Here is a 24055-nt window from a genome sequence, read left to right on the forward strand (position 1 = left end):
CGCATTCCTTCATTATGATAACTATAACAAAGAAGAATCCCGTATAGTCGCCAGACAAACCTTCACTCTATCCCGACCAGGTGCCTCAACAAGTCCTACCCAAGAAAACAATATAGCAAGCAGGATCCACGCAACCAAACTCCGTGCAATGCCTCCTGTACACGTTTTGCGTGAAGTGTTGCCACGCAGCTCACAAATCAGAAACCAGACAACTATATATATCCTGTAGAGAAAAGAAGAACAAGGGCGGGCTCGCCAAGACTCAGTTTGCGGAATCGAGAAGTAGAAAGGGGGAAAAAGGAAATAAATGAAGAGCTTTTGCTCAGTTGAAATCATACAGGTACTTTATTGCTGCATCTCTAGAATTGATGCTGCTTTGCGTAAGAGTGCTGCCGTCTTGGCAACGATGGGTTTGGCGGTCTTCCAATCCCCCTCTTCTATGCTGTCGCGGATTGAAGGAAAGATAGCTCCGTCGTTGGACCACGTTTCTGGCCCAAAGACGATGCTCTTGAATTGTGTGCGGTTGGGGATCTATGAATGGTCAGCTTGATTTATGTTGTCAACTGGGGTGATGAGACTTACTCCACCACCGATTTCAAGATCCAGCATCGCCGTCTCAAAGTATGCCATCTTGTTATTGTATGCTAATCGAGACGCGCCAATGTCGGTGGCTTCCCATCCTCCATTACCCAAGACATCGCGGTCCCAGTCCATCTCCCACTTTTCGAATGTGGCGACGTTGTGCTGGATGAGCTGTACAGCTTCCTTGAGCTCCTTAAAAGCGTCTGTCTCACCTTTGGGTTGGCCCTCCAAGTGCTTGATAGCCCATTTTTCGAGGTCTTTCACCCATTGAACCAATCTTTGCGCATACCACCCCATGTCAAAAGGCATAATGGGTCGATCTGCCATGTCAAGAATGAGAAGAGCGATTACCTGTCCCATGGCACCATGATACTTGAAATCGGGGTCAATAAAGTTATCCACCAAATCAATCTTGTCGTAGCTTGAATGATGAGGAACTTGGCTTCCCCTGAACGCCAGGTCAAGGGAGCTAGTCCCAGCGATATCTTGGAACGGAATATGGTTACCCCTTCCTTCAGGCTGTTTGAGCTCGGCATGACTCTGGTCCCAGAGTTCCTTTAAGGTAGAATTAGTACTGGGATCGATGACTCGGCCCATAGCGTGCAGAAGAGATTTTCTAAACACGGGCGAGCCAGAGGCATGCAATTCGTTGCCCACAACGGCTGCATCAAGATTGATATAGGCAAAGGCGTTGTCGCGCAACGCGTCAGAGTTATGCTCAACATACTCTGTTGAACCGATTAGGTTGTATGCGGAAGCGTCCCAGGACATGAACTCGATAGTCCTCAAGGGTCTCCAGCCTCGCTGCACAAGGTCCCCGAAGATTCTGGCCATCTCGATCATGACGGCAGTGCCTGAATGCGGGTCTGTCGCACCAAAAGCCCAAGAGTCACGCTGATTACCGATGATAATAGACTTGGACGTTTGCTCCATGCCATTGATTCGGCCATAGACGTTCCAGATAGTATGCATTGAATCCTCATCCTGCTCGTTCTTCAATCGTACGATCGGAGACTTGTCATCACCGGTCCACCACTCGACATCTGGAACGCCACCTTCCCACTTATTTGGTACTTTCTCCCCATAACCCTTGAGGTGTTGCAGTAGGACCTTGGCATCTCTCCATGCCAGCGGAAGACTGGGAATACCAACAAGTCCGTTTGCCTTGTCAAGAGTGATTCTTTGGTCACCCTTACTACCATAACCAGGCGACAAAGGATCTCCGATGCCCCAGTTTGTGAGCGCTACAGAATCTCTTTGAACGCCGTCTGCGGGCATGTATAGTCCTTCTGGCGCCACAGCACCCTTCTTGAAGCCGTCGTCTGCAGGGTCGGAGTAGATAAGGCATCCAGAAAAACCTGCAAGTTCCGCAGCCTTGACCTTGAGACCTTGGTTATCCAGGGATCCGCCATTCCTGACGAGCGCAATAGCACCTGTGACATTGACCCCCTTGTTTGTAAGATGCTCGAAGTCCTTTCGTGAACCGTAGTTGGCATAAATGAGGGGTCCTTGGACATCGCCAGACTTGGAGTATCCGTGAAAGGCGTATGTTTGCCGACCTGCAGTTTCGCCGCCAACTTCTTCCTCCTCCAATTTGGCTGTCCATACGACTTTTTTCAGATCTTTGTCATCCATTATTTGCACCGCACGGCCATCCTTGAGGGGATAGTTGATATAAACCTGATACTCGTCCATCATCACCTCATCCAGCAGTGCTCGGCTAAACATGGCTTGAACATCCAGAGCAGTCGCATAGTCGCCTTCGGTACCGGCAATGTGGGCGTAGTTTGAAAAGTGTTGTACGGAGGCGCGCATCCTCATAGGATCAACGGTTCGTAGCAGGTGAGCCCTGAGGTCCTCGGGATTGAAGCGGAAACCGCCTCCCAAACGATCTGATAGACCACCAAACATATCACTAGCGAAGAGCAAATAGAAGAAACCCAGTATAATCGTGAGCGCCAGAATGCGCACGCAGAACAGAATGACGACTGTCTTGTCGAACTTGGGTATACTCCACCTCCTCGTTGTCTGGCTTGGCGTCTCCTCATTCTCACCCGTAGCAGTCTCGGCATTTTCGGCCGCTGGCGCATCAGCTCGTTGAGGTAGACGTATGCGTAATCGTGGTAACCTTGGACGCCAGGACCATTTCCATCGCGGTAGAGTTAGATATGAGCCTATTCGCTTCCCCCACTGTGAGCCTGTGGATCGGTCGGGTTCTTCGATCTCCATCTCCTGCATCTCACGCCGGACCTGCGCGGCCTCGTCATCGCTGTCGCTGTCGCTAGCCCACAAACTATCCTCATCATCGGTTTCTACTGTTGGTGGCCGATACCCGTCGGGCCTGCGTGAAGAGCTGGCAGCACTCGAGTGCTGCAGGAGACCTTGAGATTCAGATTCAGTTGCATTTCGCTCGTTGGTCGGAGACCTCGGGGCTGGAGCCCAGTCATCAGGATCGTAACGACTACCGCTGGCTAGGGCCTGGTCGTAAGTAGGAGGTATGGGATCGTAGAAAGGAGTCTTTTCGGAAGGCATGTTGAAGATGTATGAGCGCTAACCGCGCCCTCGGTTGTCGTATATTCAATCCGATTGGAGTTGCTTTTGAGAATTTTTGATCAAGTCGAAATAAAAAGTGACATTCGCTTTCGCTGAAAGGTTGAGATAAAGGAGTGGGTGACCTGAGCCGATCGATCGATACGATACGAAGCAATTAAGATGGATAGGGACCTAGACTAGATAGTACCAAAGGAACGTTAAGAAGGAAAGACAAGAGACAGAGCCGGACGCCAGAAGCGCATTGCCAAACAAAAGTTCAGACTCGACAGGTTGATGGAGTTGATTGGAAGGAATGAAAAATGGAAGCGTATATGTTGAGATGATTAGAGTCAAGACGCTTACTACCTATGAACGATCGCGACGGGGGGTGATGGCGTACGGAGTGTCCACGTAAGGGACCGGAGCCCACTATAACTCGCCGGCAAGTACATACCTGAGCATGAGCATGAGCCCGAGACTGAGGGCGTCGGTCGAGTCTCAAGTGGCTGAGTTCGATCCGGCGATACTTGGCATCAAGCCTTGGCCGCTATGGGTTTTTTTTTTGTTGAGAATATGGGACTTTCTATATTGACCGTTATCCTGTCTGGCTTGACATTTCAATATTATTCTGATTCTTTTGATCAAGTTCTGACATGAAACATGTTCTGACACTGGACACACTCTTTTTGAGAGGCATCCAAAGGAGCTCACTTTCAATCTCCTGAATTTGCCCATGCACGCCACCAGGATTACCCCACAAAAGCTGGGATAAGGGGACAGCCTAACTGGGAGAGGGAGGTGATGAGCCTAGGTTTCTGGATCTTGACAAGCAACAGAGTCGCAATCAAACGGACGGGTCACAAAACAATCCGCACACTGCGTAACATGGAAGAGATAGAATAATTCAGGGTACCTGTAGGTAGACTAGCATCTTTTTCGTCGTTTTTGTCGATAACACAATTGTGTGCGGACTATGTTCCGACCAACTTATGATTCTGTGATTAATTGAATTCCTGATAAACAGTGATAGCCTATCCAGACTCGTTATAATAACTCCCAACCAAGACTTGAGTGACTGATTGGCTTTGGTAGTCGTAACCCCTGAACTCAACCTGAGATTGTCACATAAAGGCCAAACCTAACAGATGGCTTCACCACGCCTATTATCAATCTTTGGGCAAAGTTTAGATATATACAACTACCTGCTCCTTCATTGATAAGTGCAGGCCAAACATTATCTATCGCTATGCTGCTCAATCGCCTTCTCTTACCCCCTTGCGCCGCCAACTAGACCTCAGTTTGGTGTCAGCACAATACCCTCATACTGTCGACTACGAATATTTTCCAATGTCTGGTTGAAGTGCCGACGACTATTCTCAACTGAAGCAGAGTCCTGCTGGTTGCCTGCCAGATTAGAATGAATGAGTTCAATAAGTCCATTAAGATACTTGGTTGTGACCTATATGAGTTAGCAATTGTTTTCCAAGCCTCATCAATAAAACTCACTGATTCGTTCTGCTGATCAAAGTAATACACGTAACGATCCAGGATCTCAACGAAAAGCTCAATCGATGTGGCCGTCTCCATACAAGAATCAGCCACCCGAAGGGCTCGCTGAAGACATTCGAGCACTCGCTTGCCATCCCGGTAAAGCTGTTCTTGTTAGTCAAGCATTTCGATGTGGGGATTCAACATACCTCTGTCTCTTCAGATTCGCCATTGGACATGATGGGAGTTGCCCACCACAGGTGACTAGCTAGGTAGACAGCACGACATTGATCGGGCTTGCGCAGCAACTTGCTTCCATGCTGTGCACATTTGGTAATAAGTGTGTCGTAGTTCTCCTTGCCGAAATTACGGGTTTGGTGGAGAGCAGTGGCGATTACGCAGACTGCCTGGAATTGAGCTTTTGAATCCGTTACCGCCTCCTCGTACACAGTGAAGGCCTGCGCAAAGAACTCATACGCAACTTCTTCAAAGCCAACCAAGTCGGCGGTTTGTCCAGCGGATGCAAAGAGACGCAGTGCCATCTCGGCAGCCCCGGAGCTGTTGACACGTGTGTATAGCGTACTGAGTGCAGAGTGCATGAACTTGAACAGGGCGTTACTTTGTGTCTCCCAGTTGTCGTCGAAATGCTCTCGCTGCTTGAACTTTCTCGCCAGCTTCATGCATGCCGTCAGAAGAGGGGGTGTAGTCGTGCGAATACGCTCGTTTCCTTCCGAGTATGCCTTTCTCGTCATTTGAAGCAGCTTGAACTGGGTGTCATTATCCTCAGCCTGCAGCAAATGAACGATTCTTGCGAGCCATCCCTGCTCCTCCATTGTCTCGTCTGTCTCCACGGGGCGCCTTTGGCTAACACCAGGGTAGCCTTGAGGTGCCTGTGATCCCTCCTTAATGAGAACTTTCAGCACCTCCAAAACGTTCTCAAGCTGTTCTGCAGTCGAGATCTTGGTTTGGTTTTTGAGCAGAGTGCGAACAACATCACCAGCAACGGCGCGGCGAGTAGGGTATGATTGCGACTGGAAAAGAGGAACGTAGGTGGGAAGAGACAAAGCAGTAAATGTGGAAGCATAATGATTAAGGGGTGCCTGTAACAGAGCAAGTAAGCTCTGCTGAGCGGGAGGCGAGTGCAGATCGGCATTGTTCATGTTTTCTCGAACCTTGGTAGTCGCGTACGCTAGAATCTGGTCGACATAGTCCAGTCTATCGGGATAGATGTTCAGAGCAAGGTTGCAAAGTGACACCAGAAGAGCAATGATGTCAGGCACAGGTAGATGCTGTGCCTCAACCAAGTTCTTGACCTGAGCAAAGAACACCTCATAGAGCTGTACCTTTTCTGTGATTGAGCCTTGGCCGTTGACAGCAGTTGTTTCCGTATCGGCAACTGAAGGCATGGACTCAGCGGGTGTGCTGGAGTCGTCGGTGCTGCTCTCACCCACAGTTTCGTTGGCAGGCTCCTCTGCCTTGGCTGCTGTCTCATCATCGCTCTCGGTAGTCTTGGTGTCATCAGGAGACTCGGAAGATTCAGCAGAGTCGCCCAACTTGCCACTACCAGGAGATTTGGAATCTGAAGGTGGGGTTGCAGGTGTTTCCTTCAGGAGATTGACCTTCTCCAGCAGTTTTGCCAGTGCATCAGCCTCCATCTGGGCCTTGTCCTCGGATTTGTCCTCCGGTCCATCGCGTTCAGCATATTCGGATAATCGATCCATTAAGCCAATCACAATAGCCTTTACGTTGACGTGAGGGTTGAGCCGGGACACAGCTCCAAGGAACTGGTCCAGTGTGTGTAGGTGGAATTCGTCCGGAAAAACTTGCGTAATCACCTCAAGGAGATACTCTTGGGCAAGAACGTCCCTACATTGAACCACCTGCTCTAATAGAGGCGCTAGAATGCTGGACTTGTAAGTTTCAAGATCAACGAGCTGGCTTAGGCGCACGATGTTGCTGCCAACAAGTAGCTGCAGCTCCTTTCGCTCTCTAATCCTCTGTTCACGCTCCCTTGAATGACCTTGGTGCTGCAGCCGAACCCATAGTTTGTTCATTTCCACAAAGTTCGTAAGCACAAAGTTGATGGAATCGCTGATGTTGCCCTCGGGACCATCGCTTTCAGTTGTCGGCAAGAAGTCTCTCGCTTGGCCGGAAAGGTAATAACGGAGAAAAAGTCCACGGATAGGATGCTGAACACCTCGACTCATGTCCATCATGTCTTTCATGAGCTCCTTGACGGGCGCATCCTCAATGGCCATGTAAGCGGTTCCCACGGTAATCATGAGATATAATCGCGGAACGATGTTGCCTGCATACTGAACAAGCTCGTAGAGGTCGGCTAGGTGATTGACAGGATGGTTTTCGCGAAGGTGAACGGACAAGTATCGCAGGGCATCGAAAACAGACATGTACAGCTCGTAGTATTGCTTGGGACCAAGGCTGCTGGTACGGAGCTCAGAAACAAGGGTCGAGCTGACGAGAGTTAGTGATACCGTTCAGGGGATTGAACCACCATATTGCGCTGCGCAGCGCAGCAATCAACATACCAGCACTTAAGCGCATCCATTAGCTTTCCCGGTGTGTCGAGACATTTGCGCATGAGCGAAGTCTGCTGACGCACTGCAACCAGGGCATCTTCAAGCAGACGAGCTTGGTCCTCGGGGGGAGCTGGTGTGGCCATCTTGTCGTTGGCGAATATGACAGCGGGGTAGCTTGGAGCAGGTCGGAACAAGCCAAACTCCTAGCAATTCAAAAGAATGCGACAATTATAGACGTAGTCGTGGAGGAGATGGCAACGAGATCGAACGTTGGACGGAGGTGCCGGGTTGTCGTGAGGTTGCGCCGCATTCAAGGCGTAGAACGGGGACGGGTGCGATGACGATACGGGGGAGGCTGAGATAATGGGTGGGTCCTTGCTGTATCCGTACACCGTAGGCACTACGTTTGGTAACTTACTTGGGGACAGTGGATGAGGGTGCTGTAGTCGTACCTGCACTTCCATCCTTTAGGCTTTAACTAGGCTGCAGGGGACTGCAATGTCCCAGCCCCCCTGGATGGACTTTCCCCAGGGAGCAGCCGAATCACGTGAGGTCTGGGCGCTGGCTCCCTGGGCTCTAGTTAAGTCATGGAGGAGAATCTCACAGAAAGATTGTAAGAATGGACCTAATCATCACTTAGGCATTCATGAATTACTATTCGAAGGCGTGCTGCTCACACCGCCATGGCTACTAGTCGATCCGCTTAATGCCATAACAATCTCTTAGTTCACTAATCTCAGATGTAGGCCATGGCTGAAACACCCAAACTCCTCGCATTCTATCCATCATTGTCTCCTGATACTTCTCATACGTTTAAGACTCATAATCCTTATTCAGGTTTCTCAACTTGGCAGACATCCGTTCCGTTGACATTTCTTGGATCGGCCAAATACTCCCACACCACAATACTGTGGCTGTCCAACACGGGCTGGAATACCCAAATCATCGCGGAGGAAATCCACTAATGATGTTTCAATTGAGGATGAAAATGCGGCAAGGACCAGCATCATATTCGACTCGGGACTCGGCAAATTGTGAATATCTGCAACAATCACAACCTCTTTTACCGTCCTGATTGAGGCCAGTTCCCGAGCCCACCGCAAACTCTCGTGACGGGTGGAATACAACAGCCGAAAGTCAGATACTGTCAAGCTCTGCGGGCCGTCCCACGATTCTCGTGGCCGAGCGCCTTCGATGACGAGCGTTAACTTGTCCAAGCTCTGCAAACTCTGTAACGAGCGACAGACGGAAGACCAGTCATAAGAATCTGGCTCAATGGCATTTGTCGGACTGCACTTGTAAAGGCTGATCTCGCGAACTAGGTCTCTAGTGCGTGGCGTCTTGTCGGCGAAGAAAGGCACCACTGCCTCAAGATCATCCCCAAAGTGGAAGGCATGTTTTGTGTACAGGAAATGGGACGCTTCCTCTCGTATTTTGCGGTTGATGTGCATGATAACTGTGTGCATTGCTCGGTGTGGTTCGGGATCGGCGCAATACGTTGTTTCGTACGACCTCTTTACGATACTTCGCTCCATTATGTTGTATGTTGAACGTTGTGTTTTCGAGCGGCATGCATCATACTCGGATCTCGATTGGTTACGGATTGAAATGTCCTTTGTTCCGCCATTGTCAAGAAGATGGTCGTATATCAGCATACGGATCTCTGGGGGGATTCGCATGAGCATCGGTTCTTCGGCCATGGTGATTGAAGTTGAGCAAACAACGCCTGAGATAAGAGTGATGAAGTACGGCGATGCAAGGGGGAAGAAGGACAAGATATCTAGAGATATTCGTCTTGAGCAGATGACTCGGTGATGTCAGGCTCTAGCGACTGGGCTAGCTAGTTGATGGTGTCGACGGGCTACTAACACAATGTTGGACAATGACGGGCAATGCGAGGGATCTCGCGTCAGAAGCCGCTATTTCGAACCCAAACTGCGGAACAAAGATAATTCATTACGGCACAACCAGTTTGCAGCGCAGTGGTGAATATTTATGTTATTTCTGTGCCTTAAACTGATCCGCAAGGAAAGGGTCCGTCCATCAAGGTGCCCACTCCCCGGGTCCTGGTCCCAAATAACGCTGGTCTGTTGAAACAGTACAGATTCAAGTCATAACCGAATCCCAACACAAGTTCCAAGCGACTCATGTTTCGATATTTCTTTCTTTCGGTTTGGATGGTGGCCCCTGCTGTCGGCAGCTATTGGATTAACTATTGTCGTCCTTGCTACTGGTTTTGTTTCCGCGGGGTAACGATTCTGAATGCGCCACGTCGAACAACCAAGTGTTTGCCCTACTTCACCTCTCAAGTTCATCCGGAGTCCAAATGTTTCTGCATTGACTTCTTTTTCTTCTTACTTTTCTTTTGCGTTACGCTGTCGCCGATCGCCAGCTTGAAAAAGATTTTGCTGCGCTTGCAGCGACTCGGTTGTTCACTAACATCAGGTGTGGACCTACAGACCAGAGTTGTCCGTATCTTTGCGGACCGCGACCCTACTATTAATCAAGAACCCACAACTAAGACGCTTTCAAGCCATGCTGCCGGGCTCTTGAGATGCGAGCTTGGACTGAGATGTTTTCTCTTTCTCTTCTAGGGAGGGATTTGATCACCGCTCCTACCGTGCTATGCGCACAAGAAGGGGGCGCTAGAAAATTCTAGTTATCCAACTTGAGTACTAGAGCACGCATTCCTACGCTGTGTTTGACGTATCTTTCTTTGTCTTTGAGTTGATCTTTTTGGTTGTCGGCCCATCCGTATCGGAAATGGGCATGAATTAGTGCCAAGAATGCTCGGGAAGATGAGCGAATGGTTCATTCCTCTACGCCAGACTTCCTATAGTCATGGTCACTTCAACAATTACAATTGTGTCTGTCTACAACCACTTCTTCTTGGAAGCAGGTGTCATCTGGGAAGTTTTGTGGCAGTGTACTGAAGAGCCTTTTAGTTTCAGGCTGTGACGACGATCATCCCAGTTCCTTGGATCATGGACTACGATGATAATTTGCGATTCTTAAAGAACTCACAACATTTTGACTCCACTGGTGTCGCATCGCGACGCCGTAGCTTATCATGTAGATAGCATCCACCGAGTCATGCTGCTTAGGCCGAAGGCGCCGGTAAATGCGTTACCGACGCAGCCAGACCTCGTGGAAGGTGACCAACTTTGCCATTTCATCCTTGCCGTGTCCCAACAGAGTACAAATGGGTAGGAATATAGGGTCTCATAACTATATCTCCCGATCAGACGATGGTTTGTGTTGGTGCATTTACCAAGTCAAGTGAGACAGGAGGTGATGGTACACGCGAAATATACGAAGAAGTTCTGCGCTTACTTCCAGGTGTCACGAGCTAGCAATTATAATAGGAATTCCTTTTCTTGCTGGAGTTAATTGTCTTTCCTATGTGACCTTGATAGCGCCTTGACGCACCCCAACTTATCTGCAGCAAACTTTGAAGCACAGGTCTAACCAAAATAGCCGATCTCGGGGCCCCCAGACCAACTGTAGCACCGAGGGTCTATTAGTGTTGGCAATGATACGATGCTGGCAAGTTTCTGGGGAAAGGGCTCCAGACTCCCGCATCCGTTCAAAAGTCTAGGGTCGATGATGATCGACTCCGTATGCCTGTATGCTTCTCGAAACTGATATGGAATATTCACGGACAATAACCCCTGCTAGCGCAACATGTACTTTCTGTTTTTTTTTTTTTAGAATACTGCTGACATATCCTCAAGCTGCGAACTTAACGTCTCACAGTCCTATGCCTATTCCTCGGAATTATTAAGTTACTCCGAAAAGCTCCTCTGATTCCCGTCTCTCAGCTTGATATACACAGATACATTTACAGAAACATGTCAAGGCAGTTCTATATCCGGGACGCTGATGCGTTATTCAACGATGCTCAGTTTATAATAGACGCATTCGACTCAACATTACCTCACCTGGCGGCTACTGGGAACTCTGAGCAATGGGGAACAGAACCCCTCTCAAAGAAGAAAGGACACATTCAACGTATGCATGATACGGTGGCGAAATCGGACAGTTTCCGTAAGACAAGAACGGGCGAGCCTTTAAGGGTTTTCATTGCCGAGATTGAGGACGGTTATGGCAGTTCAGGACCGCCGGCAAACGACAGCCTGGCCCGACGTACGGATGGAAACGGAAATTCCTTCGTGTCGGTCGGGTTCGTTGAAGTTCTTGATGAACAGTTCGTAAGTTATTTGAAGAATTCAGGTGACTTAAAGGACCATGTCGGACCAGCGTTGGAGAAGGGCAACTTTGTCTTTCTACAGTACCTCGTCACGGATCACAGAGTGGGTGACAAACGCCGAGGCGCCGGTGCTGCACTCCTTCAAAAGGTGAAGGATTATGCTGCTGAGAAAGGCTGGAAGACAATTTGGCTCGACTGCTGGGATGGAGGTAATGGGCAATTGGTACAGTATGTCGCGAAATACTTCTCGTAAGCGGGCATTATGATCAAGACACTTTACTGATTGACGACAGATACTACGTCGATCGAGGCTTCCGAATTATGGGAAGCTTTCAGAACACCCATGACAAGGACGAAGCACCATGGAAGGGCAAGCTTCTTTGTATGGATTTGGCGTAAGGGCTGCTTCTTATTCGTTTTATCTGTTGCTCACTTCTCCAGAGGAGGCGTGTCCATGTAATTACCAAAGAAAGCATCTCGCCCACCTGCAATCTCGGCGTCTTCAACCAATCGTCGCAATTCCTGATCCTCTTCCTTACTCAGTGTTACCTTCGCCGCTCCTACATTCTCCTCCAGATATTTGATCTTCTTGGTCCCCGGAATCACAAAGACATTTGGACTTTGATCTAGAAGCCACGCCAATGCCATCTGCGAAGAAGTGTATCCCTTGCTCTTTGCCATCTCGTCGAACTTGTCCACGATCTCCAGATTCTTCTTGAAATTATCCCCTTGGAAACGAGTCAATCCTCGTCGAGTGTCACTCTCTTCAAAGTCCTCGACAGAACGGAATCGGCCGGTAAGAATACCCCGACCAAGAGGGGAGTAAGCGAACACAGCGATGTCAAGCTCTCTGCATGTTTTGAGGATGTGTGTTCCTGAAGGGCCCTCAATGTCAAGTGTCCAAGGATTGTACTCGACTTGTACTGCTGCGATAGGATGGATAGCATGGGCACGGCGAACGGTTGTGGAGGACACCTCGGACAAACCCAAATACTTGACTTTTCCTTCGCTGTTCGATCGTCAGAACCCTTTATTAATTTGTTTATGAGGCAGAGAGGCTTCAACCACTTACTCAACGAGCTGCTTCATGGCCTCAACGGTCTTCTCAATAGGCACATCCTCCCTGGCGCGATGCATGTAGTACAAATCAACATGATCCACGCCAAGTCTCTTCAGACTCTTCTCAATACTCTCCCTCACATGTTCAGGAGTCGAATCAGTAGCAATGCCCTTATCGGACATCTTGAGTCCAAACTTGGTCGCAAGAAAGATGTCCTGGCGACGCTCGGGGTGGAGCTTGAACCACTTCCCAACGAGGTCCTCGCTATCGCCATAGATGTTAGCTGTGTCCCAATTGGTACAGCCGAGCTCCCAGGCACGATCAAGGACCTTGAGACGTTCTTCATCCGGCCTAGATGTGTTAGCCTGAAGGACATTGGGATGAGTGAAATCTTTGGGCATACTCAGCTGCTCCATATGCGATGCTCAGACCCATGAGACCGAAGCCAATGGCTGGGATCTTGGTCCCATTCTTTGTAAGTTGACGAAGGGGCAGTTGAGCGGGAGGGGCCATGATGGATTATAGATGCGTGTAGTAGGTATGACTGTTCAGGTTAGTAGTGTACAAACAGAGTTAAGACTAGTGTTGTGTAAAAGGCAACTGAGGCTTGATACTCCGGAAACATCTTTCTTGATAGCTGAGAGAACACAGTCTTATATACTTGTTTAGAACCCCAGTTCCCTTTCCATGGACTCTCCATTAAGACAATACAGCCTAACTTTCCTACACGATAGGCTTAGCACCACAACAATAGCTACAAGAAATCCCCACCGGCGGACCGAAGTTAAGCTTGTCTCCGAAGCCCCCATCATCATGCATGAATGACTAAGCTAGCTAAACTGAAATTGTATCGTGCACTTATACGATACTACATTATTCATGGTTAGATTTGTACAACGAAACCACGGTGACGCGTGCATCGGTATTTGATAGACATGAGGTCGGTGTTGTCGGCGATAAGGCCAAACGTCAAGGTCCAGGGCTCAGTTTTAAGACACAAGAACACCAATGTCAGGAACAAATAGATGGTCTTGAACCAAGCTCAAGGTATCAAAAAACTGCAGAATCGCTATATTACGCTACTCATCCGTCTATTTCGTCTTGCGCCTCGCCTTAAATGTCTTGAGGGGATCCCGCTTCCTTGAGCCGACCTTGAATCCTCGACCCTTTTTACCCTTGCCCTTTTTGTCTTTTCGCATGGCCACGAAACCAACGTCTCCGGTCAGAGCCTGCTTGCCATCCTTTGGCATGAGGTACTCGGGTATGTGTTTCAAATGAGCCTGTTGTCTGGCAGTTCGAAGTTCACCATCATGACGAAGGTGAGAAAGTTCAGTTGGGTTCTCTTCGAAGTATCTGAGACTTGTTAGTACAATCCCTGCACAATGGCAGTGTGGCGTGTTCTTACCGCTTAAGCTTCTCACTCTTCAATAGTTCTTGTCGCAGCTCTCGTGTTCGGGCTTCTCGGATAGCAACCTTGGTAACGGCACGCAGGGCATCATTCATACGGTACCGGAAAGGATCCACTTGCTTCATGTTGAAGTTGTATGGCTTCACCTCCTTATCGCGCTTGGCTTGTTGCCTAATGATCCTAGCCATAATCTTCTCGTCGTTTTCACAGGCCGGGGTAGATGTGGGCATGTGCTTTCGGTACAGGTCCTTGGGAACCACAAAGGACAGGGCCATGCCAGTCTGGCCAGCTCGCGCTGTGCGTCCTATTCTATGTGTGTAGGCTGATGCTGTGGAGGGAAGATCGAAGTTGATGACTGCGGAAACCTTCTTGAAATCAACACCTGTGAATGTATTGTTAGCATTCTCATCATAGGTAGGATTGTTGCCTCAAGCACTGGGTATGACATACCTCTTGATACGCCATATTCCTTATCACCACTCTTGGACTTCCTGGCTTTCTTCGTTGGTCGCTTCGCTTCTGTCTCTGCATCGTCGCCTTCGTTGATCTTCTTGGAGTCGTCCTCGGCTTCGGCAGTTTCGGCAGGCTCGTCATCTCCGAGCATCTCGTTCTTCTCATCGGCGGCGATAATGATATCGTAAACATGTCGATTGAACTCCTCGACAACATGAACTCGCGAGTTCAGGGGCAGCTCTGAGTTCAAGATACAGCTGCGAATGCCAAACTGCTCAAAGAAAAGCTTAAGACGGTAGCATCGGTCGATATCGCTGACAAAAATGATGCACTTGCCCTTGATCAACTTCAGCTTGAAGATGACATAAGCAAGCAAGAACTTCTCGTCTTCACCACACCTAGAGATTTGTTAGTAACTATCCCTTTATATACTGCAGTTCATATGGCTTACTTGGCGACAAACTGAGTAATACCCTCGCCTTCGACCTCCTTCTCCTTCAGATCCAACAAGGTAGGGTCACGTCGGAAGATTCCCTTGAGTGTGTCGACCTCATCGGAAAGAGTAGCGCTCATCATAATAACCTGCACACCCTTGGGAACTGATCGTGATAAGTTCTCAAGATCCTCGCTATAACCGTAAGAAAGAACGAGATCCGCCTCGTCAAGAATAAGATGGGTGAGCCTGTCAATTGACAGTGCGGAAGAGTTGACATTTTGCCAGGCAGTCGATGGGGTCGAGATGACGATGTCGGGGGAGACGGAGAGAAGGGCGCGTTGGACTTTGCTAGAGACCTTGTCGGTTAACTTTGCGGTGCTAATATCCTTTGCGCAGAATGAAGCAAACTGTTCAATCGCCTTCGAAACCTGATCTGCAAGCTCGCGGGTCGGGACGAGGATAAGAGCGGTCGTGAAAGCAGTAGAATCAGTCTAGAGACACATTGAGTTAGCAAGGGCCCTTCATCTTGAGTAGCAGGTAAAGCATACAGCTTTGCGCTTCAGAATGCTCGACAACAGAGGAAGAACATATGCGGCGGTCTTTCCAGAACCACAGTCTGCTTTGGCGAGAACATCCTGTCCGTTGAGAGCCAGAGGAATCGCCTTGCGCTGCACGAGAGTAGGCTTGGCGAACTTTTGCTGGGCGATGGCCTGTAGCAATCTAGGATCAAGGCCAAGATCGACGAAAGAAGTCTCTTCAGCTTGTTTTTGCTCAGGCTTTGTAGACTTTTCAACCTCGGTGCTTGTAGAGTTTTCGGCTGGTACAGGCTCCTCTGCTTGATCGCGCTTTCTCTTTGTAGATGCGCTCATTGTGAAAGCTGGTTGTGGTGTCGTGATGGGCTGTTGGTGTATGTCGAAGAAAGATGGTGATTCTTAACGACCCAAGATAATCTTTCTGCTTCAGTGCTTTCCTCCAAATTTCTAGCGGGCCTGAGGGGCAGTTTAGCAGTATCCATGCATCTGATTGGCCATAAGATCAAAGCGCTAGCATCCTTCGGTCTAGCTTGCTAAAGTTTCGAAAATCGTTCAGAACTTTTTTTCTTCTTATCGTGCTTATCAATACATGAGGATCCATCCATCCATACGCGTGCATCTGTCTCAGGTCTTTTTTATTTGACCGGGAATAGCTTCAAACGTCAATTACGAATGAGTATTTGCGAAGCAATGACATATATCTTACAAGAGGCCACAAATTTAAGTTCAGAAATTGCATTTCAAAATTATACGCGCACATGATTCAGGAATTGACAAAACCATTAACCCCCTCCTTTCAAGAGTCTAAGATGCGCTCTTTGCCATGTACACGTCTTATAATAAAGCCCATAGCATATCACGGAAACAAAGTGGTAATCAACTTTTCTCGTCATAACCAAAAATTTATTAATTCGTTTGTACAATCCAATTTTATCCCTTTAACTCCCAGTCATTAACCCTTGCTAACAAAAACTTGCAAAACTAAACCATTGTCTACGCGTTCGTGTCTATCATTTCGTTTCTTTTTCCTTCCTTTTTTTCGTCCCTCACCACTTGATGACAGGGTTAGGGAAGTACTCGGCAATGAGATCCATGTAGTAAGGCTTGAGCTTCTCAGCATCAGGGACGCCGTCACTCTTGGAGTACAAGTCATAGGGGTTGAAGGCGTTGACAGCCTTGAGCATCTCCCAGTCCTTGTCACACATGAGGTGCTGGTACGCACCCTCTCGGTGCCATGGGTAGAATGAGTGGTAGCGGATCATAGCAAGAGCCTCATCGGGGAGGGTAGACTGGTCCTTGACGACGTGGTAGAGATACTCGTCATGACCCCAAGAGAGCATGATGTTGTCAAGACCACAGTTGGGAGAGTAGATGCCGAACTTGGTGTTAAAGTCAGGGTTGACAGCATCAGGGTTTCCCTCGGTAAATGTATCGGGGTAGATGATCTTGTCAGAGAAAGCACAGCCAACGGGGAAAGTGTCGCCAACAACGTCCCATTGTCCCTGAGTCTCGAGTTCGGGAAAAAAGAGCATCAGCTTGCCAAGGTCGTGGATGAGACCAGTGAGCTGCATCCATCGAGGCTTGCCATCGCGGCGAATAGCTTCAGCGGACTGGAGAAGATGCTGGATCTGGGAGAGGGAGGTGTCGGGGTCGGACTCGTCAACGAGAGTGTTGAGCTTCTCCATGGCCTCCCAAATGGTCATCTCAGGGCGAGGACGAGAAGAATTGTAGAAGCGGTTACGGGCAGCAAGGTTGTAAGCGACAGTCTGCTTGTGGTGTTGTTCGCGGTAGAAGTTCTTGACGCGGTCGGTGGCATCGGCGTATTGGCGGAAGGTGTTCTTGTCCTTCTCCTTGTCGAACTTGGAGGATTCGTCGTACTTGGAGGATTCGTCGTACTTGATCACGTTGACATCGTCAATCTTATCAGAGAGAGCCTCGAGAGCTTGGCCATCATGGCTGGAGAAGTCGTCAATGACAGCACTGGGGGCCATTGTGAAGTTTGTAAAACGTGTAAGTGAAAGTGAAAGTGGCAAAGGTAGAGACTATTGTATAGAAGAGGTTCGATATCTTGAAGATGGTTGGAGTTGTTGATCAAGTATGGAATAGGGAGAATTGGATAATGGTGAACTTGAGGAATTGGATCTGGAAGTGGTGACAAGGCCGGTCTTATGTAGGTATGTCGTTGATGTCAAGTTCGTCTCTATCAGGTATGGAACCTGATCTCATCCAATATCGAAGTTTTCACTTTACCCGCACACCATTGCTCTTTCCCGCTCACTTTCCTCTATTCTTTCTTATCTTCCCCGCATTATTGAAGGTAAAAACTTGGGTCATGACCAATCTGTGTCACCCGAGTGGGTGTTTTGCTTTGCAACTCTCGTAGACTTGGTCTCAATGTGGTTCAGACTTGGTCGAGATCTGGAGAATGATGGATCTCGGCGGGCAAGATTTCCCAGTTGAGTTACACATATCGGGTTAAGCCCGCCGAGGTATCGCCACTGATAACCCTGTAAGGTCCTGTTCTCATCTATCTACAGTTAGCTCCGCCGGAAGTAGCTCTTTATGGCAATTGACGATACCCCGGAATAGCATCATAGCTTGAGCAGTGGAGATTTCACAAATATTTACCTCAAAATCCCACGTTTACTCCATGTTGTTAATTTCCTTCTCTACGTCACGCGGGGGGCTGACCGGTAAGATTTCCTGTTCTCCTGGCCTGAGGTTACAGAATATTCGCTTAGATCTTTGTCTGAGGTCCCTTAGCCGACCCTGTTAACGATAGCATCACCTGACGAATGTCAGCTGCTCTTGGAAGAGATCCAAGCTTGTGCCAGACAAGACAAGACAAGGCAAGGTTGAGCGGTGAAAATGCATCTACCTGTTGGAAGAAGATTCGAAGAAGTCTTAATTCAGAGGCTCTCATGCTTAAAATTTTGAGCATCCTGTATCCTCATCTGTCAGAATCTAGCTAGATACATCAGATGTTGTCTCGCTTCCCGTCTTTTGCCCCAAACGTGCGTCCGCGTCAACGAGTCGCGATCTGGGGAAGTTTGACTACTCGTATGTCCTTTTTCTTCATTTTAGATTCGTCCCATAATCTTTTTGGTTCCCCCATGCTGTATTAGAGCTGTCACAGCTCTTCAACATCGCCTCCTCGCTAAGGTTTTAGTCTTAAAGGACCAGCACCAAAACGAACATCTCGCTGCTAAAGTCTCGCTCTCGTGGTAATTCTGCCCGAGTGGATCGGCTTGGGAACTTTGGCGTCACAGAGCATTGGGAAAAGTTTCGCTCTTGGGTTTTTGCAGCTAGTCCCGGAGAGGTGAATGTTAGTGAATTACTGTTCTTGGTAAGATTCCCCGGTGATTGAATCGTTATGCGACATGCACACAATCCTATTATCCACCTCACCTTTCACTCTTGCCATAACCGAATAATCTAAAGAAGAAAACTCTTGGACCGTTACAGTAGACATATAACATGTAGCTCTACTTCCTAATCATCAATTGTGAAGAAACCATCTTGATTGCCTGCCCGCCTAACCTATACCACCATCAATGCCAGTGGTTTGAACATTACCAACTGCCCAACATATAATCTGGTCAGTAGCGTTGCAGACATTTTCATTATATATACTTGTTTATTTATTAAGGAGGCTTACCAACTCCGATGCGCTGCTTTATTGTCTGTTGTGAGTATATGCCTACTCAACCCTACAACATATCCATGTAGGGGCTTTGTAGCCTCACGACGAAGATCTATTGGGTGGGTAATTTACAGCAACGAAAGCCATCAAATATTTTTAATTAACAATGAAGCACACCGCAAACTTCTAGCCAAGCCTTTTTACTTACAAAATCTCAACCCATTCAATAAATGGATGATGGAGAGACCAAGGTCAAGTCTAACACCACAGCCAAACAAGCTACTCTTGTACAGCATTCCATCACCGAGAGTAAGATCTGAACATTGTAAATATATTTAATCTTGATGAAGATATTACCGTGCCAAGAAGAAACTTGATAATGCCAATTGATCGATACTGATGGCGTCATTCATTTCAAACTACATGCTGTATTGTTATAGAAACCGCAAACAAAGTCCCAGCCTGTGAAGACGCTATCGTCCTTCTCTAATGATAAGTCATACGGTGGCAGTACGGCTCAAGAGAAAGTATGTGACAACAAGAATGAGTAACAGGAGAAAATGTCAGAGATAACGGGACGGTGATTGTATGGACCTAGTGTTATGAACATTACCGGACCTCTTCATACCGCATTGATCTCGATATCTCTTATATCACAAACATCGCGAGAACGATTTAATATCACGTTACTGCAAACCTTTCAACGACTGGTCCGAAATCATGTGGTTTTTAGTTTTTGACAAGGAGTAACAAGTGAGCCCTAGAGCGAAAAGTTTTTGATAATGTTCCGCCACTGTCACTGCCGATGACCTCTCCCAAAACATCGTGATCAAATGTTAGATGCGGCCGCTCAAAAAGATCATCACGATCTCTCTAAACCTTGTCTTTAGTATCTTGGGTATCGATTGGGCTACAGGTGGCTAGGATTCGAGTGTGAAATCAATATCCCAAGAGACAAGAGCCCGAGGTTTTCTTTTCAAGGTAAATAGGAGTGAAATCATAGTGATATTCAGGGCTGACATGCTTAAAGAGTCGTCTGTTTTGACCACATTGGCTCAAATCAGTCGAGTTTGGCCAATACATAATTCTACTTGACAAGTTGAATATCAACTGAAGCGGAGATTTCAGTCTATGCGCTCTCACCAACGTGAAAACCCTGATTCTAATCTAGAGTTAGAATTACTACTGGATTCCCTATTAACTCAAAGTCCAACCTTTAGTCTCGTAATTCCGGACAAAGCGTTTCCGCGGGCGTAGAGTGATTGTATCTTGGCTGAAGCCCATGAAAGTGATCCTGAGGAAATCAAAACACAGGGCGGTCTAACCCATTTCTATTGTCCGAGTGTGAGGAACGGTTTGTTTTGTGGTCAAAGCCATTTTTGCAACACCAAAATTAGAACCAATAGAACGTGCCGGTTGAAGAAGTGGCCGTATGCCTGCAACAACGTCCAAGCCACCCATGTCGGTGATGGCGGCACTATCCTTGTGTGAACGATAACTGCATTTCCGGTTCTTACTGTACTGGATCGTACGTAATTCGGAGGCATTTCGTTACCTCCCGACCCTACTGTAGATCGTCAAAGCTAAACTTCCCCCTCTTACTCCCGGCCCCTTCGGGAAAAAGAGCATGATGGAATCAACGGCACTTAAGCCCGATGATGTATCGCCAAATTAAACCCGCTGTTTCATTCTCCTCCCAGTCCGGGCGGTCTGTTGCTGATCTCTAGTTGATACAACCTTTCATCTCCTTGAGGTTGAGGATTCACCGGGTACTGTTCCCGTCAATTTGGACTTAGGGCCCAGCTCATGATTGGTGGGGGGTTCCGAATAGTTTTATTAGAGATCGGTTGGCAATACAAACCGATGTCGCTTGGGTTAACGTGTGCCAGCCAGCCAGCCACGTCAAGTCTGGATTGAGCTATAAAGGTAAAGACAGCAGTAGTGGCAACTCCCTCAGCCCGGCTAATATCATCGCGAGAAACCACTCCTCTCACTTCGAAGCGCACCGTCATATGGATGGAGACATGCCAGTTGGGCTTATTTCCTCGATTGGATGTATGGTTTTTAATAACAATAAAGTATTGTTCGTTAGCTGTTAGTGCAACTACTAAAATGAAACCGGCTTTCCTATCAAATGTCTCCGATCAGACCATTTGTGACCTGACACGGCACTACACCTTCAGACTATCTACCTAACTAACGTTAGTTCATGTTGTTCTCCTCATTTGACCTTGGGAAACCCTCGTCTGGCAGTCCTTTAGCATGCACCTCAGCCAACGGCCACAAGTTTGTCGCCGCGGAACCATGAAATCGGTCAGATCTAGACCTGAATCTCTCTTCAGAATTACCCAATTAGGTAAGACCTGCCACAGAGGTCATGTCAGTCAACATTTGCCATGTGAAGATGTCAAATTAAAAGGCCATAGCCAAAAACAAAAACAAAAACACTGCTAAAAAAAACTCTATTGTCACCATTTTGTGATCGTGATGAGTATCTACTAGGGGAGAGGTGGTATGTGTTTTGTTGTGAGATCACAGACGATATGCAAGGCATCGAATCAATCACCAAAGCTAAGTCATGCATATATGAAGCATCACATGGGAATTAATTGGCTGATTAACTCCGTAATCAAGCCAACTCCGATGGATAACTCCACAAGGGACCGACAACGGGTAGCCAAGATCAATGAGCAATTCAAGAGCCAGGCACAGCATTATCTAAAGGCACTTTTGTGTGCACCAGAGATATACTTCCCTCCCTTCAAGCGTTGCAGTTGCAAGAGATGATTCCAGCTCAACCGTTCCCTAGAGTTGACATGTCTCATCAGTTGGCCAATCTGCCAGTATAATGGGATCCTGCACAACGATAATCTGGCCCATGTCAGAGCGAGCGGCGCCGAGGCCGAGATCAAGGTACGTTTCGCGATCAGATCAAACTGTCATGTCACAGATTACTTCAACCCCTTGGTTCGAACCATGACGCGACCTGTATGTGCGTCCTGTAGTGAATATTCTCAACAGGAAACGGGTTCATCAAGCCGATAAGAGAAAAGAGACAAGAGACAAGAGAGAGACCGTTGATACCACTCCATATTGGCGAGAATGGCCTTTGGTGTAGCAGCCCTGCTAGCCCATCAAATCATGCTGTAGAGAGGGGTTCGTTATTGTACCAAATCCCGTCTTTGCAGAGACAATGAGGAGCCACCCTCCAGGAACACCGTTGGGGAATGCAGATACCAAAGCTAATCTTCCCCCGGACGCGAACCGTGCGCTTTGGGGTGTTTAGCGTTTGAGTCCTTTCGTCTTGTTAGCGCCTCGCTTCAGATTTGCAGATTCGGATATGTTATGTTTGCTTTTTGAAGTGGCCCAAAATGTCCTCTATGAGATGAGATGGGATCTTGCAAGAAGCTTGTTGGTCTTGGTCGGAGTGAAAATACATATTCCTTTTTGGGTAAAGGCAGACTCATTGATGCGTTATATAGGGTTGTAATGAAACCGATAACGGGCAGCACAGTGACAGGTCGTTTTTGTTTACAGAACACTCAGGAGGAGGAAGTGACAGAAACATTGGCTAGACCTCAAACGGTTATCCCGAAGGCCTAGTGATTAATGCCAACAGCTTGTGGTCTTCATGTCTCATCTTGCTCAGTCGTGCATACATGATATCGCGATCTACTCGGGAAATTTGGACCTGCCTAAACAATGCGTGTCTGCCTTAACGGAGAATATTAACGCGATACATGTCGATCTCAGACGAGTAGTGATAGGAACGGTCTTGGCGTTGCGCCCGGTCCTAATCTAGTCGGCGTAATCCAGGGTCAAGTATTGAAGAGCCACACAGCGTGATTCCGGACTACTAGGTTAGCTTTGCTTTCAAATCGAAACCATTGTATAGGAATGCAGTTGTCGACTTGTCTCCGATGTATTGCGGAGCTTATCGTGTTGTTGCGTCCTGAGGCGGCGTTCAACGAACTTGCATTTGAGAATTGGCAATGATCATGTTGGTGGGCATCTGGAGGAGACGGAGGAGGCGGAGGGGATCACTGGAAAGGTATGGCGAAGCCGTGTGCGGAGATGTCAACCTTGGTCGACAGCGATACTGTATTTGCACTTTGTTAGTACGTGTGAAGTCTGATGTTTAGCTGCTATTGGCGGCTTCGTGAACTTAGGCTTCATCGGAGCTCCCCGCCAGCTGCATGCTTTGCAGAGTAGTTCCTCTCCGTCTGCAAAACAAAGCAAACCATAATCCTCAACCTCATCATTCTAGTCCCAAACAGGTATAACCACGGGATCTGACGCTAGAGGGTCCGGGAACACGAAGTGGGCTTGGACCCAAGAGGCTGGCTAGCTAGGTTAGCTTAACTGCTGTCAACCTCGGAGCCAAGTGTCTGTAGTACATGCCTAGGAAGGGTACTGTATCTACCTAGCGGCTGAAGTAGAGCTACAGCCCGCAAGCGAGCAGACCCAGCTCAACGAAGCAAAACCTAGAAGTTGCTTCGGAGATGGCTGCAGGCTGACTATAGAAGCTTATGGCTACCCGAAATGCAAGAGTTGAGGGCCACCGCAAGAGAACGAACCGGCTGGCTTGACTTTGTGTTGGAGGTTTCTTCGTCTTCTTTACGCTCTTGTAAGCCTCGACCCTTGGGCCATCAAACTAGACCCGAGCGATACGTGTGCAGTACGAATAAAACCGCGCCAGGAGTCAACCTGCCTGCCATAAATCAGCCATGGCAGTCACTCGAGGAAACATCCCAGTCTAATAATTGGGGCTTTAGAGGCACGTTGTGGATGAAAAAAAAAACGGCCGCCCAGAACCAGGAACTCAGCAAATGGTCACTCCTGTGGCTCGCCGGCGGAGCAAGGTCTCAACCAATTGCGTACGGAGCGTCATCGCTAAATATTAGCCTCGATACACCCTATGCAAGCATGCACCGTGTTGCTGGACGGTGGCGCCACTGAGGTGCAATACTGGACCGACCAGAAACGCACATTCATCTCGATCACTTGTCTGTTATCGAGCGAACGTCAATAGCCATTTAGATGTTATGTCTTCGTCTGAAAGTCCACCTATATTTCATGCCCGTAGTATTATAGTAACCCAAGGGGAGGCCTTGACGAGCGCAAGAAGTACCTATTGCCAATTCCTCCAAGCCAACTTTTGTGCGTATGGAAC

The 24055-nt window shown here is 48.1% G+C and overlaps 7 protein-coding genes across 7 annotated transcripts; 1 reads left to right on the forward strand and 6 right to left on the reverse strand.

Moving 5' to 3' along the window:
* Positions 1-114: 114 nt before the first annotated feature.
* EDB82DRAFT_30486 (uncharacterized protein) lies at positions 115-3594 on the reverse strand. The gene is made up of 2 exons (XM_025731390.2): positions 583-3594; positions 115-531 (listed from the first exon to the last, which is right to left on the reverse strand). Exons 1-2 carry the CDS (start codon positions 3112-3114, stop codon positions 346-348), a joined length of 2718 nt encoding a protein of 905 aa, XP_025590419.1. The 5' UTR covers positions 3115-3594; the 3' UTR covers positions 115-345.
* Positions 3595-4071: 477 nt separating this feature from the next.
* On the reverse strand, positions 4072-7570 carry EDB82DRAFT_30471 (vacuolar protein sorting-associated protein 35). The gene is made up of 4 exons (XM_025731389.2): positions 7149-7570; positions 4812-7074; positions 4621-4767; positions 4072-4573 (listed from the first exon to the last, which is right to left on the reverse strand). Exons 1-4 carry the CDS (start codon positions 7280-7282, stop codon positions 4409-4411), a joined length of 2709 nt encoding a protein of 902 aa, XP_025590418.1. The 5' UTR covers positions 7283-7570; the 3' UTR covers positions 4072-4408.
* Positions 7571-7923: 353 nt separating this feature from the next.
* Positions 7924-9063, reverse strand: EDB82DRAFT_30663 (uncharacterized protein). The gene has a single exon (XM_025731387.2). It carries the CDS (start codon positions 8837-8839, stop codon positions 7982-7984), a length of 858 nt encoding a protein of 285 aa, XP_025590417.1. The 5' UTR covers positions 8840-9063; the 3' UTR covers positions 7924-7981.
* Positions 9064-10990: 1927 nt separating this feature from the next.
* Positions 10991-11748, forward strand: EDB82DRAFT_519789 (uncharacterized protein; the record flags this gene model as incomplete). Its single annotated transcript, XM_065609063.1, has 2 exons — positions 10991-11598; positions 11643-11748. 2 exons carry the CDS (start codon positions 10991-10993, stop codon positions 11746-11748), a joined length of 714 nt encoding a protein of 237 aa, XP_065465439.1.
* Positions 11749-11778: 30 nt separating this feature from the next.
* On the reverse strand, positions 11779-12922 carry EDB82DRAFT_543078 (NADP-dependent oxidoreductase domain-containing protein; the record flags this gene model as incomplete). Its single annotated transcript, XM_025731385.1, has 3 exons — positions 11779-12358; positions 12422-12760; positions 12813-12922. The coding sequence occupies 3 exons, from the start codon at positions 12920-12922 to the stop codon at positions 11779-11781; spliced, it is 1029 nt and encodes a 342-aa protein (XP_025590415.1).
* Positions 12923-13252: 330 nt separating this feature from the next.
* EDB82DRAFT_30692 (ATP-dependent RNA helicase DBP9) lies at positions 13253-15718 on the reverse strand. Its single transcript, XM_025731384.2, has 5 exons — positions 15255-15718; positions 14722-15197; positions 14268-14668; positions 13815-14199; positions 13253-13762 (listed from the first exon to the last, which is right to left on the reverse strand). Exons 1-5 carry the CDS (start codon positions 15573-15575, stop codon positions 13501-13503), a joined length of 1845 nt encoding a protein of 614 aa, XP_025590414.1. The 5' UTR covers positions 15576-15718; the 3' UTR covers positions 13253-13500.
* A 567-nt stretch (positions 15719-16285) lies between these two features.
* On the reverse strand, positions 16286-17230 carry EDB82DRAFT_421912 (inositol oxygenase; the record flags this gene model as incomplete). The annotated part of the gene is made up of 1 exon (XM_025731383.1): positions 16286-17230. One exon carries the CDS (start codon positions 17228-17230, stop codon positions 16286-16288), a length of 945 nt encoding a protein of 314 aa, XP_025590413.1.
* Between the last annotated feature and the right edge of the window lie 6825 nt (positions 17231-24055).

Source organism: Fusarium venenatum, assembly GCF_020744135.1.
Source record: "Fusarium venenatum strain MPI-CAGE-CH-0201 chromosome Unknown EDB82scaffold_1, whole genome shotgun sequence".
NCBI lineage: Eukaryota > Fungi > Ascomycota > Sordariomycetes > Hypocreales > Nectriaceae > Fusarium > Fusarium venenatum.

Excerpts from the sequence above, each read along its gene's own strand:
- EDB82DRAFT_30486 (XM_025731390.2), bottom strand. The coding sequence starts at position 3,114 with ATGCCTTCCGAAAAGACTCCTTTCTACGATCCCATACCTCCTACTTAC. Across the intron at positions 532-582 it reads ATCTTGAAATCGGTGGTGGA|ATCCCCAACCGCACACAATT; the intron begins GTAAGTCTCATC and ends GACCATTCATAG.
- EDB82DRAFT_30471 (XM_025731389.2), bottom strand. The coding sequence starts at position 7,282 with ATGGCCACACCAGCTCCCCCCGAGGACCAAGCTCGTCTGCTTGAAGAT. Across the intron at positions 7,075-7,148 it reads ATGGATGCGCTTAAGTGCTG|CTCGACCCTTGTTTCTGAGC; the intron begins GTATGTTGATTG and ends AACTCTCGTCAG. Across the intron at positions 4,768-4,811 it reads GCGAATCTGAAGAGACAGAG|CTTTACCGGGATGGCAAGCG; the intron begins GTATGTTGAATC and ends TAACAAGAACAG.
- EDB82DRAFT_30663 (XM_025731387.2), bottom strand. The coding sequence starts at position 8,839 with ATGGCCGAAGAACCGATGCTCATGCGAATCCCCCCAGAGATCCGTATG.
- EDB82DRAFT_30692 (XM_025731384.2), bottom strand. The coding sequence starts at position 15,575 with ATGAGCGCATCTACAAAGAGAAAGCGCGATCAAGCAGAGGAGCCTGTA. Across the intron at positions 15,198-15,254 it reads GCATTCTGAAGCGCAAAGCT|ACTGATTCTACTGCTTTCAC; the intron begins GTATGCTTTACC and ends ATGTGTCTCTAG. Across the intron at positions 14,200-14,267 it reads GGAATATGGCGTATCAAGAG|GTGTTGATTTCAAGAAGGTT; the intron begins GTATGTCATACC and ends ATACATTCACAG.